Source organism: Orcinus orca, chromosome 16 (genome assembly GCF_937001465.1).
Source record: "Orcinus orca chromosome 16, mOrcOrc1.1, whole genome shotgun sequence".
Taxonomy (NCBI): Eukaryota; Metazoa; Chordata; class Mammalia; order Artiodactyla; family Delphinidae; genus Orcinus; species Orcinus orca.
This window is the reverse complement of record NC_064574.1, coordinates 27,534,266-27,552,393: the sequence shown is the minus strand read 5'-3', so window position 1 is coordinate 27,552,393 and position 18,128 is coordinate 27,534,266. Positions and strand designations below refer to the sequence as shown.

Genomic DNA, 18,128 nt, shown 5'->3' with positions numbered 1-18,128 from the left:
GGCTGGGCCCGTGAGCCATGGCCGCTGAGCCTGCGCGTCCGGAGCCTGTGCTCCGCAACGGGAGATGCCATAACAGTGAGAGGCCCGCGTACCGCAAAAAAAAAAAAAAAAAAAAAGAAAGAAACAGGTGCCTGTGCCTCCTTGACCATAGGTTTATGCTTGGCAGGAAGGAAGTGCCAAATACTGAGGAGAAATGACCTAGGAGCAGCCCTCAGCTGATGAGGGATGGGAGTTAGTGTATAAATACCTCGTGTTCTTTCCCCTAGAATGTTCCATGGGTCTTTCAAGGATCCCCTGGGAAGGAGCCCCATTGTCTGAGTTGGCAGGTTACTCATCATTGCATCCTCTGTTGACTTCCTGTCCTTCCCTGACTCACTGTCCCCACCACCCTGGGATCACCTTTTAAACTACTTATACCTGAATCCTTATTTTAGGCTTTGCGTTTGGGGGGTATCCATAATAAGGTTAGATTTAGCCCCCAGACTAGCCACCTCAGGCGTCCCCAGAGCACTGGTGGTGAGGGGTGGGAGGTCTGACAGCATAGACTGATGAAGTTTGTATAATATTTATGGTGCCAGAAACCCTTCTTAAGCACTTTACAAGCATAAAATTAGCATTAAATCTGCATAACCACCCATCAGGTAGGTATAGTTATCATTCCCATTCTACAGGTGAAGAAACTCAGGCACAGAGAGGTTAAGTCACTTGTCCCAGGGCACCCAGCTAGCCCTGGAAGTCTGGTTTCAGAGTCCAGCTACTAACCACTACACAGCCTGTCTCTCCTGCGGCCCCCACTGTTCCACCAGGATGAGCTAAGCATGGCCAAGTTTGGGCTCTTCCTTCCTGGACACCTAACTGCAGTGATCACCTGCACAGCATGTGGCCACCCATCTAGGAGGGCCACCCACCCTCCACAAGGACCCTCCACAAAGTCCATGGAGCCACTGGAGAAGTTTGCTTTCCAGGTGCCCAGGGAGCTTGGCACGAAGCCTAGGAGAGACTGATGTTCCTAAAAAGGATGGCCAACTAGCTGCTGGGGGATGCCCCACTACATAAATAGTTTGTAAATAAGGGCCTTATCATTGTTTTTATTGTTATTGTTTTTACAGTGCAATTGGACAGAACACAGTTGTTTTGCTTGGTGGGGTGTAGGGGGTTGGGGTTTGGGGGCGGTATTTTTCACACCAGTGCAACTTAAGCCAAGCTGATGCGGGCACTGGTCATTTCCCACTCAGTAACAAATTTACAAACCATGTAAAACGTGTAAGACAAATGTAGCAGGCCAGGCTGCTACATTATGTTATATATTTTAAAATTTTATTCTTAGAAGACCGTTTTCTTTATGTCCCTATTCTCGGTACCTTAGTGTTTGACTTCCTCAAACTTTAAGACTGACTTCTTAAAATTCTGTAGTAAGACCATTTAAAGTCAAAAGAATTCGCAAGGTTATCATGAAATTATTCAAGCTAATTATCCACGTGTGAACCTACTGAAATGGGATAATAATTTAGGAGGGAATTATACTCCATATAATTTAGGAGGGAATTAATACTCCATATGCCCTGAATTCTAACATTAGTGCACGGATATTTATTAAACATCAAAGAGGACAAACTTGTAGGGATCATATATGTTTGTTTCTATTATTGTCTATATATTAAGAAAAAGTTCTTGGTTTTTTTTTTTTTTTTTTACCTCATGACAAAGGCTGTGATGGTGGAGATAGAAAAATGGAGAGCTGGATATTATGTAATGAATTTGATCATGATATAAGTTGCTGATTTTCGTGAAAAACTTGTTAATTTTTAAAAATTGCACAAGCAATGCACACAATCATTACCTTAAACTTTTATGGAATTCAGAAGGGTGAAAGCTAACTTTAAACCCTTGGCTTGCTAAAAGGTTTTTTAAAAATCATAAATAGGTGTGAATTTTACAAAATACTATTTTAACATCTACTGAAATACCGTAAGGATTTTCTTTGTGAATGTTACGGTACAATGAATTACATCGAAAGATTTCCTATATTGAGTCAATCTTGTTTACCTGGAATAAACCCTACTAGGTCATGAACTATTATTCTTTTTATATGTTGTTAGATTCCATTTGTTAATATTATACTTAGAACTTTGGCTTGCATGTTCATAAGTAAATTGGCCTAGAATGTGCTTTCCTTTCCTTGCCTTCCTGCCTCCCCTCTCTTCCTTTGCGCTATACAGCCTTGTTCCGTTTTAATAACAGTTATATAATTTTCTCAAAAAAAAAAAGAAAAAGAGTTTGAAAGCTCTAGATCATTTCCTGTGCTCTGGAACTCACAATTATTTTAAAATACCCAAAATGAAAAAGTTCATTTGGATTTGAAATCCACTTGATTACAACACTGTACTTGTCAATTAAAGAAAGGGAAAAACTATTAAAACATTAAAATATAATTTCAACTGTAAGTTCTGGAATGGCTTAACATCTTCTTTTGTCACCTACTTGAGGTTACAAAGTCTTGTCAATGCTGACTACCAAGAATTTGAAGAGACCAGTGTTAATAAACTTTGATCAGGAACTGTGTAAACCATTTTGATCATAAAACCTCATATAAAAAAGTTGTGTTCATAGGAACAAGATCAAGTGTCTCAAGGAAAAAAATTTAAATAGTGTATTTAGATATATTAATCAAAGTTAATTCTTCATATCTGATGAAATATGTTGTATTTCATCTCTCATCATAAAAATATATAGAAATGGAATGAATTTTTCCCTAGGACCCATACAGACAGTCCAAAACCACTTCCAGCTTTTCCTCAGTGTGCATTTCCAGTATTTTGTGTGTGTGCCATGGCATGTTTAAGGTTGGAATCTTAAACTGAGTTCAAGGTCTGGTTAAAAAAATGTGGAATATTACATGGCTAGAAAAAAGAATGAATCTGCCATGAGTTAACTGTTGAAGCTGCACAACAGTGGGAGATTCGTGTATGAACATGGAAACTTCTATAAGATACACTATAGGTGGGAAAAGCAAGGCACAGTGTATCTGTTACCATTTTTGAAAAAAAAAAGGATCAGAATATATTTATATTTATGTATTATGTGAAAAGACGTTTCTGGAAGGATCTCAAGAAACTGGGGAGGGGACTTGAGTGGCTAGGGTAAGGGATGGGGGCCAGCGTCATGGGCCTAGAGGTGGCGGGAGCCTGCAGGCTTTGGAGAATGGTGACCTTGAGCCCTGAGAGAGCCGTGGCAAGCTGTGAATCCGGTACCTAAGGGGTGGTAGTGTAGACGTCCTTCTGGTGAGCAGGACAGAGGATGGAGGACGCCACGGAAAGCTGGTCAGGCGGGAGACACAGGTCGTGGGCACGCGCAAGGGCATCTGGGGTTGGAGCAGCTTACAGCTGGCAGCCCCCGGCCACCAGGGGGCAGTCAAGCTCGCTCCTGGAAGCGGGCAGGGAGGAGCACCCGAGGCAGGTCCCCCGCCCCCCGGCCGGAGCTCCTGCCTCTGGAGTCCTGCTCCCTTTCCCAGGCCCTTCCCCGACCTCCGGGTACAGCCACGTGGAGCTCCGTGTGGAGCACCTCCTTCTTCCTCTTGGGGGTCTGCTTGATGGCGAGGTCATTGATGCCTCCCCCCTCAACTTCCAGTCTTCGTTAGGTTATCTTACTCAATTTTAACCACAATCGCTTGAGATGGGTACTGCTATCTTACCCATTTCATAGATGGGAAAGCTAGGGCATAGAGAGGCTAGGTAACTTGCCCAAAGACCAGGAATGGCGACCCAGGATACACCCCTGGCCTGTCCACTCTCAGAACTGGAGTGTTAACCAAACCATGGCTTCTCCACTCTGCTCCCCCTCCAGAACCTTCTCCACATAGCAGCCAGAGGGTGCTTTGGGGGCTCTAAGTGGTGTAGCACTCCCTGACAACCTCTCTCTGGCTCTCACTGCCCTCAGGACCAAGTACAGTCCCCTCATTCCACCTGTCTGGCATCATATTGACCCAGGAGCCTCCAGACACAGCAACTGTTCTTCAACCCGGAGAAAACTCTTGCTCATCCTGTGCATTTGCTTCTTCTTCACCAGGACCACTCTTCTTGCCTCCCTGCTTCTTTTGGATAGCTCTTATAGATTCTTCAGGCCCTGGCTGTGATAGCACTTCCTCCAGGAAGCCCTCCCTGACTCCCAGACAGGCTCAGGTTCCGTATTAAATGCTGTTAGAGCACTCACTATGAGCCTCTTGTGTTGCACTGGCCTCAGATGTGTGCTTCATTTTGTGATTATAATAATATCATTATTTCAAAACCTCAAAATCACCCTTGGTTCCTCTTTCTTCCTAGAGCTCTCTCCAATACATCAGCTGATCTTGTGGGATTATCTTTAAAATGGTATCTCAAGTCTGACCCCTTCTTACCTCCTTCCCCACTACGTCCTTCATGTCTTGCCATACTTCCTCAGGGTCATCCTGTTTCCACTTTTGCCCTGCAACAGCCAGCCATCCTTGTATTCGTCTGGCTGTCTCCCCGACCAGAATGGAAGCTCCATAAAGGCAAGGGCTTTGTTCCCTGCAGGATCCCCAGTGCCTAGGACTGTGCCTGCACAGAGCAGGGCTCAGTAAACACTTGCCAAGTGGCCATTTGACTGTTTCTCCCACTAGAATGTCAGCTCCTGAGGGCTGGGACTGTGTCTGTCCTGTTAATACACAGCCCCAATGCCCAGCACACAGCAGGTGCTCAATAAAAACCCAGTGTACAGGTGGAGAAATTCAGGCCCAGAGGGAGGAAGAGACTTGTCCAACGTCCTCCCCAGAGAGGAGCAGAGCCAGCACCGGTACCCAGCTCTCCTGCAGCCCCCCTGCCAGCCAAGCATCCCCTCCTTTCCCTGTCCCAGAGCACACAAGAGCCCAGGCCCTTTGCTCACCAAGTCAACACAGTTTATTACTGAATTTCACTTTCACACAATTTCAAAGAGCTGGAACAAGTGTGGGGTGGGGGTTGGGGGAGGGACAGGTGCCCCTCAGGAGCCAGGACCCCCGGCTGGCTTCCCCGGACCACGGCAGGGGAGGGAGCATCAGGCCGTTCAATCTCTGGGCACCAGCTCTCCACGTGCACACGCACAGCAAGCCAGCAGCTCCTCACACATAAATACAGACACGCTTAACAAAAATAGTATATCATCTTCACAAGGAATAAAAATTAGTCTCAAATATGTACAGCAGAGAGCCCGGGGTGGCCAGGGCTAGGCCAGGATCCCCAGGGATGAGACAGGCCATGGGTGGAGCAGAGGAGAGAGGGAGGCCTGAAGAGCTCCTGGCCAGGCCACCCTGACCTTGGCAGCCCGGCTGCCCAGGCTGAACGGGGGTGGGGCACAAATCGATCAGGCCAGACAGGACTGGCCCCTCCAGCCAGCCCTACCTCCACCCCACGCACAAGGCTCTCTTTCCTGCCCTTCCTGCCTGAGGTAGGGAAGACCCCAGGGCTCCCACAGCTGTTCCCCGTGGCTCCCCCTCACCTCTGGGCAGAGGCCCCTGAACCCCATGGGCAGCAGCCCAAGGCAAAGGTGCCACAGGACGATCTCCTTGCAGGAAGCGAGGCAGCTGAGGCCATAAACAGCTCTGGGGCACCTATCTTGGGCCCAGTCGGTCCCTCAGTCGTGGTCATGGGAGCCGGGGAAGCGGAAGGGAACTGGGGTGGTGCTCAACTGCAAGGGCCACCCAAGCTTTGGCATGGGGTGCCTCCTGCAGCTACAGCTCCCCCATCCCAGGTGGGGCTGGCCTCTAGCCAGAGGCCTCTAGGACACTGGGATTGAGGGTAGGGACTTTGGCCAGGCCAGAGGTGGGGAGGGGGTCCTGGTCCTTGTTTCTGTATCCCAAGCAGCCTGAATCCCTAATTAGTCAGAAGTGGCCCCTAAGCGGCTCTTGGAGGGTGGGGATAAATGGAAGGGGAGCCCAGGTCCGGGAGGAGGGAGAGACAGGAAATGATCAATTCCGAGGCCACAAACATCAAAATGAAGGCAATCTAGTCTCTCTTTCTGGGGAAAAGGGTCAGAAAATTTTCCAGCTCCCTGGCAGGAAAGCATCCTCAGTGAGGCTAAGGGGGCAAGGGGTTCCACCAATCAGGCAGGGCACTGCAGCCCCCAGTCACAATCCCCCCAAACCTGTCAGCTTCCACGGGACAGAATCTGGGGAAATTTTGTGGGTTTTGAGGCCGGGAGAACTGAGGTGTCGGGGAAGGCGGCTTTCACAGAAGCATGGTAAATTCTAGAAAACTAAATGAGGGGACCAGGTCTAGGCCCAACCCTGTGATGTGTGGGTGGCCGTGGGCTGCATGTAGTGGTTCTCCAGGTGGCGACGGTGGCTGGACGGAGGGCTGTGGTGAGGGCAGGATGGCGGTGGGCGGGTGAGTGGGTGGTCAGTGTCTGGTCATTTCCGACTGAAGAGCGAGCCCAGCAGAAGCACGCCAGCCACAGTCATGCCCGTCAGGAACCAGCGGTTGAAGCGCTCCTGGCCCTTCCGGCTCTCGGCTGCTGCATTGTTCCCATAGAGTTCCACGAAAGTGTCCTGCAGGGAGACAGAAGAGAAGGGAACATGCTGTTCGAGTCCTCAACAGTAATGTGGCTGGGACAAAGGGGGACCATCTGCATGCGATGGCCTTGGTGAAATGAAAAACTGTAGCCGTCCATGCCCACTCTGGGCCAGATAAAGGGTTAAGGGCTGTCCTTCTTCCTGACCCTCAGTTTGGGATAGCCAACCCATTTTATTGCTGAGAAAACAGGTGCAGAGTGGGGAAAGAGTTTTGTCCAAGGTCAGACAGCTAGGAAGTAATACTTCAGAACCTGAGTTGGGAAAGAGATGGGCAGGGAACTGACAGGAGGTCAGGGGTCTGGAGCAGGGTGGAGAGCAAAAGGGAGATGAGCGTGCAGGGGTGAGCGAGAGCTAGACCACGTGTGGTCTGGAAGCCTCAGAGAAGCCTGGAGTTGAGCCCAAGGGTGGTGCAGAACCACCAGGCCTCAGCCTTTCCACTGCTGCAACAGAGGGAGGGAGGGAGAGAAAGGAGCCAGGGCTAAATTCCCAGAGTGATTCAGGAGCAGAGCAGATCTGGAGGGAGCCTCTGACCAGGGCAGGCTGATGGGTGGGCAGAGCAGGGCAGAGTAGAGAGGGTAACAACAATGCAGGACTGGGATGGGGTCTATGAGGCCCTGTCCCCCACCCCAGGGGGTGTGACCCTGGGCCCAGGAGGAGGTGAGCAATAGCTCTCTCCCTGAAGCTAGTCAGGAGGGAAGCACGTGATACAGGGAAGGAGGGGCAGTGGGTTAAATGACCAGGCCTGGGGTGGAGTCAGCCTGTGGCGCAGGGAGAGGGGAGCTTGGAGCACCCTTTAATGAGTGTGCTTCGCACCCTATCTGTCCTTTAATCCTCTCAGCAATGCTGTCTCTCCCCACTGACAGACCAGGAAGCCTGGCCTCTGAGCACTGAGGGACTTGATCAGGTCACCCAACTCTCTGGTGGAACCAGAATCCAAACCTGGTGCCTGGTGCCTAGAAATCAGTGTGCTTTGTGTGCCTAGAGAGGGAGCAGATCACTGGCTGGTTCCAGAGACTGTGTTCTTGCCTCTCCACCAAGAACTCACATCATGGGCCCACACCTCTACCTGGGCCCGACTGGCTGAGCCACCAGGCGGCTCCCTCAGACAGCGCCTGCCATTTCTGGTTGGCCCCAGGTCCCACCCGGCCAGTTTGCTCACTGTGATATCTGCTGGGCCCTACTTCCAGTCTTGATGACGTCCCCTTAACTCCATGCCAAGAAGATTTTTTAAAACATAGGTCAGATCGTGGCACACCAACAGCTTTCCCTTGCACTTAGAAAGCCAGCGTCATGTCTGTTCATGTCCCTGGTACCTAGCAGAGGGCCATGCGCACTGAGCTGCCACCTTGACTCAAAGAATCCGTAACATTTATTAAACCATTAGGGAGGCAGCAGTGATGCATGAGCCAGAGCCCTTCCAGAAAGCTCACCATCTACTGGGGAAAAGGCATTGGGAGGGGAAGGCAGGCAGGTGGGGAAAACCCCACCATTCAGACCATGTCACTCCACCATCTCAAGCTCTCCAAGGCTCCCCATCACACACAGAATCAAGTCCTCACCACGGCCAGCGAGGTCTGGTAGGACTCGGCCCCTCCCCACCGCACACTGCATTCTAGTCGCACTGGCCTCCTTGCTGTTCCTCGAACATCCGCTGAGCTCGGGACCTGCTGCCCTTGCTGCCTGGAGCACTTGACCCCAGGCTCCCTCATTTCACTCCTAACTCTGCTCAAATGTGATCTCCTCAGAGATGCCTTCCCTGGCCACCCTGTCTAAAATGGTACCCACCACCCTGATCTCTCTCTACCGACCCCCTTACCTTGCTTTATTTTCCTTCTCAGCACTTTTCAGAAGCAGAGCCTACCCTTGGTCTTTGTTTTGATTTGTCTCCTGCAGTAGTCATGGCTTGATGAGGCAGAGAGCCTGTCTTGTTTCTAAATACCCAGAACAGTGTCTGGCACATAGTTGGTGCTCAATAAATACATGAGTAGAACAAAGGTCTTACATGTCTTCTAAGTGCCAGACACTGTCATCCCACTTCTCCTTCATCAGAATCCCCAGATGTAGCGACCTGAGCCCCATTTCACAGGTGAAATAACTGAGGTATAGAGTCGGAAAGACCTTGCCTGGGGTCACCCAGCTAACAGGTGGCAGAGCTAGGATCAAAACTCAGGACTGCCTGGCCCCAACCCAAGTGCTGCTACAGCAGGACACTTCCCTATGTGGGGGGCTGCAGTGGAGGTGGAGCCCTGGCTCTGGGGAGAGAAGGGCAGGGGCAGTGGCAGTGGCAGCAGCCAGCGTCCTTACTCTTTGGCCTTCATCCTGGTTAGCCTCCATGAGTGTTGGCAGACCAGAAAATTCTTACAGGAATTAAAATTTTTCTGGTCCCAAGTGAAGTAGGGCCAGGTGAAGTCACAAAAAAGATTGATCTGTGATGAGGGAGAGTCCCGGGCTGTGGGGAGCATGGGAGAGGGAGGCCATGGCCAGAAGGCTTTGGGTTATCCCAAGGGACCAAATGTCCCACAAGAAACCAGGGACATTGGGTTGCAGCCAAAGTGGGAGAGGCCTGGCTCCCTCGATGGGAACTTTCCTGAAGTAGAGGGCTGGCAGCCACAGGAAATTTTCAACTCTGAGGCTGAGCTGGAATAAACAGGCCCTGCTGCAAGGCACAAAGCACTCACTGTCCAGGAACAGTTATTCTAGGGTGGCGGGAACATTCTCCTGTCAGTGCCACAGAGACAAGGCTCTGAGCTGCCCAGCCCCACCCCCACCCCATGCATTCGCGGTTGGACAACCTTCATCTCCATTTCAGAAGCTCCTTCTCCTAGGGAGGGGGGAGAGAGGATTCTGGGGATTGCTTTTGCAGAGAGAGCAAGAGCAAAACGGGGCGTGCTGTTCCAGGGCGGGTGCCGGGGAGGCAGTGGTGTGGGTATATTTAGCCCACGGTTCACACGACACACTTGGAAACAAACACAGCCATTTTCTCAGCGGGCGCCTGCTCTGGATAAATAAACAGGATTGCGGAGCTGCCCTGGTCTGGAAAAGCAGAGATAAGCCCCCACTGCTGCGAGCCAGAGCTGACGTGGTGGACAGGGGGTCAGACGTAAGAGTGGGCTGTAGGGAGGTCTCTGATGTCACAGAGGCTTTCAGAAGACCTATCCTCAGTGTGGGTTAGGGCAAAAGTGGGGCAAGTTTCTCTTTGTAGCTATGACCACTACCATGGGATCCATGTGGGGTTTTCAGGACCACTGGGGACAGGCAGTGGCTAATGACCTCCATGGGAGAACCGTGGACTCCTAGGCTGGCAGACCCCAAAGTCAACAAGGCCAACCCATTTGCGCACTCTACAGTTTCAAATAGCCTGTTTGTGGTAGAGCTTGGACTCAACCCTCTAGCATCGGGGCCCTTCAGAGTGGCGAGACAAGAACCAGGGTCCCCAGGAGAAGCTAAGGCGGGGGCCATTTTCAAGGTCCTCCCTCCAACAGTCCTGGCCACATGCGTGGATTGGCCCAGCCCCACACTCCGGAGCGTTTCATGCCCCTGTGCCTTTGCCAGCATTGTGTCTTTAACTGGTCACCCTCCCCACACCTCCCTTCCTCAGTCAGCCAACCCTACTCAGCTTACACGACTCCACTTTGGAGTCCTGTCTTCTGAGAAGACTTCCCTATTTATCTCTCTTCAACTTCACGAGGAATGTCTCCTTTGTGCTCCCAGAGTTTTTGGACCTTCGTTCACACCGTTAACTACTGAGTGTCTACCATGCTCCAGGCCCAGTACTGGAGACACAGCAGTGAACAAGACAAGTAAGGTCCCCACTTTTCCGGAGCTTACATTCTAGTCCATGCATTCTCCATTGGTTGGGGGGGCGGGGGGCATAGCACAGAAAGAGATCACAGTACAGCTGTGGTATTCAAAGTCACGGCAGGGCAATTAGGACAAACATGTCTAAAAGGACTCCTTCGTGGGAAGTGGTGAAGAGAGAAAAAGGTTGAGAAACACTGTCCTAGTAGGAAGCAGAGAGAATAAAGAAGCAAGACAATTTCAGATATGATGAGGTTTTGAAGACAGTAAGTCCCGGGCAGGTGATAAAGAATACCAGGGGACTGATGTAGGTAGAGTGGCCAGAAAAGGCCTCTCTGGGGAAGCGAGGTTTAAACTGAGACCTGAATGACTAGGTGGCAGTGGCCAAGAGAGGACTAAAAATCTCGGGTGAAAAAGAGCATGTTCCACCAGAAGCAACAAGTGCAAAGGCCCTGAGGCGGGAAGGAGAGGCAGGGGGGTCCCTAGGTTGAGGCCTTCTGTATGTCGGTCTCACCCATCAGTCTGGGGGCTCAGTGCAGGCAGGGACCAAGGACCCATGTCTGAAGCCAGGGGTCCATCCAGACAGGCACAGACTGGCTTCAGCTAGATCTCTGCCCAGAGACAGCCAACTGCACAATGCAGGTTATCCTGCGGCCCCCTGCAACCCTGGAGAAGTCAGGAGAAAGGCTGGCACAGCAGTGCCCCTGGGGCAGTGGCCCAAGTGCCAGCAGACCACCCGCCCTGCCAGGGGCTGGAGCGCAGTTCCTGCTTGAATCCGGTCAGTCCTCCACTCCCCACCCTTCTCCTCTCTCACCTCCCACGTCTCCATGCTTCTTCCTAGCAGTGTGACTCTGAGCAGGTTACTTCGATTCTCCAGCCCACAGTGTCCTCACTTTTTAAATGACAATAAAGTATCTGTTATTATGGCAGCTAACCTTTATCACACAGTTGAATGTTTTACCTGTGCCAGGGACTGAGCTAAAGCACTTTACTCCAAGGAGGCCATACTCCCTGCACAATCACAATCACATTCACTTGAGGGACTGCACAATCACATTCACTTGAGTGATTGTTTTTTGTCCTGTCTCCCCCACTAGACTGCGTGTAGTTTTTGTCACTTATACCTAAAGAACCTGGTGCTGTACCTGGAACATAGCAGGTGCCGTTCTAAATGAACCTATTTGAGATGAACAAATGAATGACTACTTTCAGTTAATCCTCAGAACATTTGTCAGAGCCTCATTCTGCAGACGTGAAGATGGAGGCTTCAGCGTTTCCCCGCAAGCTCTATCTAGGAAGTGGTAGGACTGGGATTTGTCTGAGTTCTGGCCTCCTGCTCATTCTGATGTCCAATCCTGCCATCTTGGGTCCCTGCTGTCTCCACCCACAGAGAACTAGCCTCTTCAGTGGCGGCAGCAGTGGGTGACTTTTCCCAAGCACTTATCTTGCAAGACACTCTTCTTGGCCCTTTCTGTGGATTAGTTTATTTAACTGTCTCTATGCTCTGCCGGCCAGCGGGTACTACTATTAACCCAGCATACAGCTGACGGACCTGAGGCCCACAGACGATCTGTGACTTGCCCAAGGTCACACAGTGACCTGGTGACATGGCTGGGTTGCCTGCACCAACAATCTGGCTCCAGTGCCTTTGCTCCTATCCTCTACACAGCACTCTGCTCACTTTCAAAAGGATAATTCGCCTCAATGCCCCATCATGGGCCAGGTGCGTGCACTTCTGTTACTGAAGGAGGTCCTCACTTTAAGCCCAGGTAAGCCGAGGCTCAGAGATACTGAGAGACCTGTCCCAAGTGGATAAGTAGAGAAGCCAGTTCATATTCTGGGCCAGGCCTATAGCCCTGAGTCCCTCTAGGAGGAAGAAGGTGGCCTGAGGCCACCAGCTGAATGAATGAGTTCTGGCCCCTAGCCAGCTGAGGGGAACTGGGTACCACAGGAAAAGGATGTGACGAAGGCCAGGAGAGAAAGTGAAACCCTTCCGTCCTGGCTTCAGTGGAGAACAAGCACCTCTGCCAGACGGGCCCTTCCTTCCTTTAGGGTGACTCTGGAGGGCCCAGGCCCACTGCTTCCTTCCTGCTTGGTTATTTCAGGAAAGAGGTAGGTGGAGAAGAGGAAGGGGCTCCTAGCAGCCCAGGGAAAGTGCCAGGGACATCAAGACTGTACCTTACCCGGCCTCACCACAGCCCAGCATGGGCAGGCCGTGAGTCACTTTCTGTTCCTGGCCTCAGTTTCCCTGGAGGAGAGGCTGATAAATGCCGGCTGAATAGACAAATGAGGCCTTGCTAGGAGATCCCAAGGAGATGGCAGGAAGGTGGGTGGTGGGGCAAACGAAGAGGTCTTATCACTCTCTTGGCAGGGAGCAGCAGGCGGAGACTCGGAAGAAGTGAGGTTTGTGGTTGGAATCCACTTCCCCTGGCTTTCTTGGGGGAGCTGTTGGCTTCAGCAATGTGAGAGGAACACAGCCTCTCTCCTCTACCCTGGGGAACACGGGCCTGGATGTGGGCAACTCAGAGGCGGCTCAGTGGGGCAGGGCAAAGAGATGGGTTGTCAGATTGCTGAGCCGACACCTCAGTCTAGCCAGCCCAGCTGTGGGTGGCACAGCAGGCAGCTCTACTTCTGAGCCTTAGTTTCTCCTGCTTTGACCTCAGTGATGAGGTGAGGCAGTGATGGTGAGACCAGGGGATGAAAGCATTTGGTAAAGCAAGGTGACCCTGGTGTTACTGGCTGAGGAGGGTGGCATGGGGGGCCCAAGCCATCCGGGCTGTAGGTAATATTTGGAGCATCCTCACAGCAAACTTCATGTTAATCTTTCTCTAAGTCTGCCCCTGTCAGCTGCCAGCCTCTCCTCCCCCGCCTCCTCCCCCACCATTAGTTCTAAGAAGCTAAGCCTGACAGATGTGCTTACTTCTCAGAAAAGGAAGTGGTTGTGCCAGGAGGAGATAACACCTCCGCTGGGGAATTGAGAAAGCTATCGCGCCCAGCAGTGCGAGCGTGGGCTCTCCACCTCCTCAGCTCAGAAGTGGAGTGCTAGTCTTGGAGGCAGAGAGAGATAATTCAGAAAAGCATTTACTGGGGGCACAGATGCTCATTTTGGGGCTTTCGACCACCTTCCCAGGGAGTGATGGCTGCTCTTTACCGAGCACTTACCATGCACCAGGCAAGGTGCTAAGAGCTTCGTCATGTATGCAAATTCACTTAATCCTCATAATAACCCCATGAAGTAAGTGCTATCATTACTCTCCAAGTTACAGATGAGGAAACAGGCACGGAGAGGTCAAGTGACCTCCCAAGGCCATACAGTTATAAATTGCAGAGTAGGGATTTGAATTCAGGCAGTCTGGCTCCAGAGCCCAAATGTTTAATGGCTCCTGGGCAGCTGCTACCTGCTCATAAGCATTCATTCCCTGGCAGTCTGGGCACTCCCCTCATCTCAATCCTCTCTCATCTCTTCCTTGGTAACTAACTCCCTATTCTTTCATGAGTAGATGGCCACAGCCTTTCATTCCTCTCCCAGTGTCCAGGGTGAGAAGGACCAAGGCTCACCCTTGAAACAGAGTCAGAGACTCAAAAGTGACCTTACAAGATACCCATCCAACCTTCCATGTGATGCTCAAGCTCACCCCTAACTCATCCCCACTTCCCAGATGAGGTTCAGAAAGGTGGAGTGCAAATCTACAGATTCAGTGCAATCTCTATCAAAATACTAATGGCATTTTTTTCACTTGGTTATTTCAGGAAAGAGGTAGGTGGAGAAGAGAACAAATAATTATAAAATTTGTATGGAAACACAAAAGACCCCCAATAGCCAAAACAATCTTGAGAAAGAAGAACAAAGCTGGAGGTATAATGCTCCCTGATTTCAAACTATACTACAAAGCTACAGTAATCAAAACAGTATGGTACCAACACAGAAACAGACACGTAGACCAATGGAACAGAACAGAGAGACCAGAAATGAACCCACACTTATATGGGCAATTAATCTACAACAAAGGAGGCGAGAAGATACAACAGGGAAAGGCAGCCTCTGCAACAAATGCCGCTGGGAAAACTGGACAACTACATACAAAAGAATCAAACTGGATGATTTTCTCACACCATGCACAAAAATAAATTCAAAATGGATTAAAGACTTAAATGTAAGACCTGAAAACATAAAACTCCTAGAAGAAAACATAGGTGGTATGTTCTTTGATTTGTAATGTTTTTTTGATATGTCCCCTGAGGCAAGGGAAACAAAAGCAGAAATAAACAAATGGGAGTACATTAAACTAAAAAGCTTTCTCATGGTGAAGGAAACTATCAACAAAACTAAAAGGCCACCTATTGAATGGGAGATGATATCTGCAAATGATATAGCCGATAATCAGTTAATATCCAAAATATACAAAGAATTCATCCAACTCAAAAAAACATATAACCAGATTACAAAATGGGCAGAGGATCTGAACAGACATTTTTCCAAGGAAGACATACAGATGGCCAACAGGCACATGAAGAGATGCTCAACATCACAAAACACTGGGAAATGCAAACCAAAACCACAATGAGATATCACTTCACACCTGTCAGAATGGCTATTATTGAAAAGGCAACAAATAACAAGTGTTGGTGGAGACGTGGAGAAAAGGGAACCCTCATGCACTGCTGGTGGGAATGTAAACTGGTGCAGCCACTATGGAAAACAGTATGGAGATTCCTTAGAAAATTAAAACTAGAACTACCATATGATCCAGCAATACCACTCCCTGCATATTTATCTGAAGAAAACAAAAACACTAATTAGAAAAGATATATGCACCCCTATGTTCACTGAAGCATTATTTGCAATAGCCAAGATATGGAAGCAACCGAAGTGCCCATCAACAGATGAATGGATAAAGAAGATGATACACACACACACACACACACACACACACACACACACACACACACACGCAACGGAATATCAGCCATAAAAATGAATGAAATCTTGCCATTTGTGACAACATGGAGGGACCTAGAGGGCATTATGCTTAGTGAAATAAGTCACACAGAAAGGCAAATTCTATATGATTTCACTTATATGTGGAATCTCAATCAAAACAAAACAAATGAACAAACATAACAAAACATAAATAGAGTTACAGATACACAGAACAAACAGGTGTCTGACAGAGGGGAGGGGGCTGGGGGAGGAAAGAAATAGGTGAGGGAGATTAAGAGATATAAATTTCCAGTTGCAAAATAAATGAGTCTCGGGTATGAAATGTACAGCATGGGGAATATAGTCAATAACTATGTAGTATCTTTGTATGGTGACTTATCTTAACTAGACTTACTGTGGTGATCAGCTTGAATTGTATAGAAACACCAAATCACTTCGTTGTATAGCAGGAACTAATATAGTGTTGTAGGTCAATTGTACTTAAAAAATAAACAAACTCATAGAAAAAGAGATCAGATTTGTGGTTACCAGAGGCAGGGGCCAGGGGAAGGTGAGGGGAGGGGAAAGGAAGAAGGTGGTCAAAAGGTACAAACTTCCAATTATAAGATAAATTAGTACTAGGGATGTAATGTACAACATGATAAATGTAATTAATACTGCTGTATGTTATATATTAAAGTTTTTAAGAGTACTCATCATAAGAAAAAAAATTTTTTTTCTATTTGATTTTGTACCTATACAAGATGACATGTTCACTAAACTTACTGTGGTAATCACTTTATGATGTATGTAAATCAAATCTTTATGCTATAAACCTTTTAAACTTATACAGTACTGTATGCCAAATATATTTCAATCAAACTGAAAGGAAATAAACAAAAAGAAAGGTGGAACATCCAGATCACATAGTAGGTCTGTTTCATTCCAGATGGTCCATACTCATGGAGTATCTCCAGGGCATTCTCTGCTTACACACTGTGAGCAGGGGTTCCCTCCCTCCTATGTGGAGCATTTCATCTTTGGACAGCTCTTTTGGAAAACTTTTCCCATTGATCAGCTCTCCTGGAAAACTTTTGCCTCTTTCCCTCTACCTCCCGCCATTGCTGGGCCTTAGTTCTGGTTCTCTCTCCTCTGCTGCTCTCCTCCAACTCTGTCCCAAGGGCTACCCAAGAAGGCAACATGAGCTGGCAGAGGAAGCTATGCCAGCCTTGCCGAAGGCCCTGGACCAGGTCCTGCTGCTCTCTGAGTATCAGCTTCCTCATTTGTAAAATGGCAGTGCTATCCAGATGAGGCCAAGGCTGGTGACAAATTAACTTCTTTTTCTCCACCAAACTGGGCTGCCAGAGCAAAGAATAGGCAGGTACCCAAAAAGTCTTGCAATTAGACTAAGATGTTTAGCTTTGGACCTCATCTATAACATGGGAATTAAAAATGTACTTATTTCACAAGAACATTGTGAAAATTCAATAGTAATACATATAAAGGGCTTAGAACTATATGTGACACATAGTAGACTTTAAGTAAATGCCAGCTATTATACTGCTCTTATTATTAGACCAAGGCTCAGCCCGAGTCTTAGACCTTTCTCCATGGTCTGCAGGGTTTCCTTAGCTTTGTCGAGGGCCAAGCTGCTTATTCCTCACATGCCATGTTCTGTTCGGCCTCAGGACCTTTGCTCATGTTGGTCCCTATGCTGAACTCTCTCCTGCTTATCTCTTAGGTCTTAACCTACAGGCCACTTCCTCAAGGAGGCCTCCTGCTCTCCCCTTCCAAGTCTCCTTCGGCTCTCTCACCAGTTTGCTGAGCTGCTCATTTCTGACCATGAGCTCTGTCCCCCAGGCCTAGCCCAGTGCTGGGCCCAGAGAAGGTCCTGATGAGTACGGCTGACTGGTGGGAAGGGAAGAAGGCCAGTTCCCTCTCTCTTCATCCCCACGCTCATTGCCTGGCAAAACTAGGAGGAGGCCCCAAGACACCAGGTGATTGGGCAGGGTACCTGGGGCTCCCCAGACACCAAGTTCTCCCAGGCTCATGAGAAAGTTCTGGAAAAGGCATCTTCTGCATTGTGTTGAGGCAACAGGCAGGAGGGACTAGGGTAGCAATCTACAAAAGGAACAGGGGCTTGGTCTCTGGGGTCAACCCCCTCCCTAAAATACTGCTTCTTTCTGGGGTCTATGCCTCTAAATACTCCATGGTCCAAAGCAGCCACTCCCTCCTCCTTTCTGCCCAGAGCTGCCCCCATTCCCTCATCTGGTGCTGATCAATGCTGCATGCTGTGGGGAAAAGAGCAATGGGCTGAGCATCAGCAGGTGTGGGTTTTGTGTCCCAGCTCTGTCACTGGCTTGCTTGGGGTGAGTCCATTCCTCTGTCTGGGATGCTGGGAAAGCCTGGGACTTTCCTCATCTGCAAAATGAAGGGGATCATCTCAAATCACTCTTACCAGTGCTGCAGCATGAGGAGGATGAAAATAATTCACACATGGGCAAATAAGTGACTACCTGTGTTCTCTCTCAGGGGTATCCAAAAGATCCAATAACTTAGTGCGGAAGGTGGGAGGCAACATTCTGGAGTAGAAGAACTTGTTGCCTCCACTTTAAAGCCTGCTGAGCCTTGCCCTCAAACCTGCAGATTCCTGGGGAAAAGGGCAATGGGCATGTCTGTGACCAAGGCCAGCTCCTCAGAGGGCCAGACCTCGCCGGGCTGTACCCCAGTGGCTTCAACCTCCTCACCCCAGCACCGCCTCCAACTAGTCCAGACAAGTCCCGGGTATTTTCAGCCACCTTTATCTGATGGGAAATGTTTGGAATTCCACAGCAGAAGGCAACGGCT

General features: G+C 49.3%; 1 protein-coding gene across 9 annotated transcripts in view; it reads right to left on the bottom strand.

The window, feature by feature from the left end:
• BCL2L1 (BCL2 like 1) overlaps window positions 1–18,128 on the bottom strand; it is an 871,182-nt gene that overhangs the window by 814,310 nt on the left and 38,744 nt on the right. For 8 of the 9 annotated variants that reach the window (XM_033433446.2, XM_033433447.2, XM_004272691.3 and 5 more), the window contains exon 3: window positions 4,891–6,538. The exons of the other annotated variant lie outside the window; for it this stretch is intronic. In XM_033433446.2, the coding sequence (XP_033289337.1) occupies window positions 6,401–6,538 (138 nt within the window). In that variant the 3' untranslated portion in view covers window positions 4,891–6,400. Of the gene's footprint in view, window positions 1–4,890; window positions 6,539–18,128 lie in introns of those variants that run through there. 9 annotated transcript variants of the gene reach the window in all.